The 2,954-nt window shown below is 64.7% G+C and overlaps 1 protein-coding gene across 1 annotated transcript; it reads left to right on the top strand.

Moving 5' to 3' along the window:
- Window positions 1-564: 564 nt before the first annotated feature.
- Window positions 565-2,640, top strand: DIO3 (iodothyronine deiodinase 3). Its single transcript, XM_023205354.2, has one exon. The coding sequence runs from the start codon at window positions 686-688 to the stop codon at window positions 1,598-1,600; it is 915 nt and encodes a 304-aa protein (XP_023061122.2). The 5' UTR covers window positions 565-685; the 3' UTR covers window positions 1,601-2,640.
- Window positions 2,641-2,954: the final 314 nt, after the last annotated feature.

Genomic DNA, 2,954 nt, shown 5'->3' with positions numbered 1-2,954 from the left:
TGTGCGAGGCGCGAGTGTGAGCGCGCGCGGGAGGCGGGCGGGCGGGCTCCGGCAGGCGAGCGGCGCCCGCGGGCGAGCCGGGAAGGCGGCGGGAACGCAAAGTTGCCTCCTCGCGGGCCCGCGTCCTCGGTGGGGCGGGAGCCGGGGCCACCGAAGCGGCGGCCGCGGACCCGGCCTCCCGCGGCACCTGGGCAGCGGCCCCGCACGAGCGGCAGCGGCGTGGGCGGCGTTGGCGGCGGCGCGCGGGAAGCGAACCGGAGCTCCGGCGCGGCTCGGCGGCCGCCGGGGAGCTCGGCTCAGGTGCGCGGCGAGGGGGGCGCGGGCCGGAGCCAGGCGGCGGGGACCAGAGCGGCGTGCAGCGCTCGCGCCAGCTGGAGGACCTCCCCAGCGGACGCCCAGGTCCCCGGTCGGGCTCCCGGTCCCCAGCGGCAGCGGCGACCGGAGTCCCCCGCCCCCGAGAGCTAGCTGCGGGGCCCGGGCCCGCCCCCACCGGCCCCAGGCCCGGCCGCTCCGCCCTCCGCCCGCCTGCTCCCGCCCTCGGCCCCCGATTTCTAGGGCATTGGCCGCGCCGCTGGGTGATCCCTCCGGGCTCAAGTTGCAAGGGGGCGGGCCGGGCCGGAGGTGGAGTCTCCCGCCAATTGAAGCCTCGGCTATAAATTGAACTCCCTGCACTGCCGAAGCCCAGATGCCTAGCCAGGCCGCGTCGCGGTTGGTGGTCGGAGAGGGCGAGGGGTCCCAGGGGGCTTCGGGGCCTGCAGCCACCATGCTCCGCTCCCTGCTGCTTCACTCCTTGAGGCTCTGCGCCCAGACCGCCTCGTGCCTCGTGCTCTTCCCGCGCTTCCTCGGCACGGCCTTCATGCTCTGGCTCCTCGATTTCTTGTGTATCCGCAAGCATTTCCTGGGCCGCCGCCGCCGGGGGCAGCCCGAGCCCGAAGTGGAGCTCAACAGTGAAGGCGAGGAGGTGCCCCCCGATGACCCGCCCATCTGCGTGTCCGACGACAACCGCCTGTGCACCCTGGCGTCGCTCAAGGCGGTGTGGCATGGCCAGAAGTTGGATTTCTTCAAGCAGGCGCACGAGGGCGGTCCAGCGCCCAACTCCGAGGTGGTTCTGCCCGACGGCTTCCAGAGCCAGCGCATCCTCGACTACGCGCAAGGGAACCGCCCGCTGGTTCTCAATTTCGGCAGCTGCACCTGACCACCGTTCATGGCGCGCATGAGCGCCTTCCAGCGCCTCGTCACCAAGTACCAGCGCGACGTCGACTTCCTCATCATCTACATCGAGGAAGCGCACCCCTCCGACGGCTGGATCACCACCGACTCCCCCTACATCATCCCGCAGCACCGGAGCCTGGAAGACCGGGTCAGCGCAGCTAGGGTACTGCAGCAAGGTGCACCCGGCTGCGCTCTGGTCCTGGACACCATGGCCAACTCCAGCAGCTCGGCCTATGGCGCCTACTTCGAGCGTCTCTATGTCATCCAGAGTGGCACTATTATGTACCAAGGTGGCCGTGGCCCCGACGGCTACCAGGTCTCTGAGCTGCGCACTTGGTTGGAACGCTATGATGAGCAACTGCATGGCGCTCGGCCCCGGAGGGTGTAAACATCCAACGGACAATTGACTGAACTTGGTGGGCTGGGCCCTCGAGCCTTCGAAGCCCACATGCAAGCGCCTCAAACCAAGTCACGCTTGGTGAGGCCCTAGTGACAATGATGTGCTGAGCCACCATTTCAGATTGAGTCTGCACCCTCGGCCAAATGAACAGTCTCCCCTACCTCCCTGGGACTCTGCTTCTGTAACTGTGTCATTCACACCTGCCTGGCTCACTGGAAATCCTCTTCTGAGCGCGGGATACGGCTTGCCCTTGCCCGTATGCCCCCAGGACTTTGCCTCTACAGCATTTTCTTACACCCACTCCCCAGCGTGCCCTCAGCCAAGTGCTTTGGCCGGGTGCTTCCCGCAGCGCACAGAGACCTTGGCCACGCCTGCCCGCCCTGAGCGCAGCTGGGTTCCAGGAGACTCTCAGCTCAACTGAGCTAGTTGCCTGGCACTCACCTGTGGCGCGGGGAGAGGGGGTTCCCTGTTGCTTTTGTGTCTATTTCCTGTCCCTGGTAGGGGAAGGGATGTCGGGGATGGGGAGGGGGTGGGCAGGGTAGTTTCCCCCACTTGTTTTGGGTGCACAGGAGCCCCACTGCTGATGACGAACTGTCTCTAACTGGTCTTGACCACGAGCTAGTTCTGAATTGCAGGGGCCTCAAAGCAGCACCTAAACCTTGAGGGGGAGAGTGCTCTGGGTTTCCGTGGGGGAAACCACCTTAAATGGGAGGGAATTTGGGGTGTCTGCTTTGGGACCAGAGGAAGATAGCTTGAGAGGCATTGGCGAGGTTCGCAGCGCCCCAGAGAGAGAGAAAAAGCTGAGACTCCTGGGGAATGATGTTGGGGTGATGGAGTCTGGGGAAAGAGAGGTGGGGGGAGAGCCTGAGGTCCCCAAGTGAGGGGAGTCCTAGGCAGAGCTGCTGATTGTGGGGCTGGGAGGTGGAGGGCCCCTGATTCGAAGGCCATTTGGTGAGTGTTTTGCTGGAAATATTTCTTGTATATAAACTTCTTTCAATCTACAATAATAAAGGCTTAAAGTAAACTGCTTTCTGGTTGCCTTTGGTCCCTTTATTTTCTTTTCCCTTTGAATAGCGGCAGGAATTAAACACAAATCCCTCTCTCGCGTCCCCATAGTGACCTTGGGAAGAGGGGCGGGAAGGAGCCTAGGCTGGCAGGGGCGCTGGAGGAGAATGGAGGAGGAAGAGGGTCTATGGCGGCGCCCGGGGCTCTCGTACAAGCGCAAGCACACACCTGGACAGGGAGCTTAGCTGCGGAAGAAGAGCGAGGTAGCGGAGCGCCGCGGGATCTTGGAGAGCCGCGGGAGAGGCAAGAGGGTCCTATCTTGCTCCCGCGCGCGCAC

This window comes from Piliocolobus tephrosceles, chromosome 6 (genome assembly GCF_002776525.5).
Source record: "Piliocolobus tephrosceles isolate RC106 chromosome 6, ASM277652v3, whole genome shotgun sequence".
In the NCBI taxonomy this organism is placed as follows: domain Eukaryota; kingdom Metazoa; phylum Chordata; class Mammalia; order Primates; family Cercopithecidae; genus Piliocolobus; species Piliocolobus tephrosceles.
Note: the sequence above shows the minus strand (reverse complement) of the source record. Positions and strands in the feature narration are given on the sequence as shown.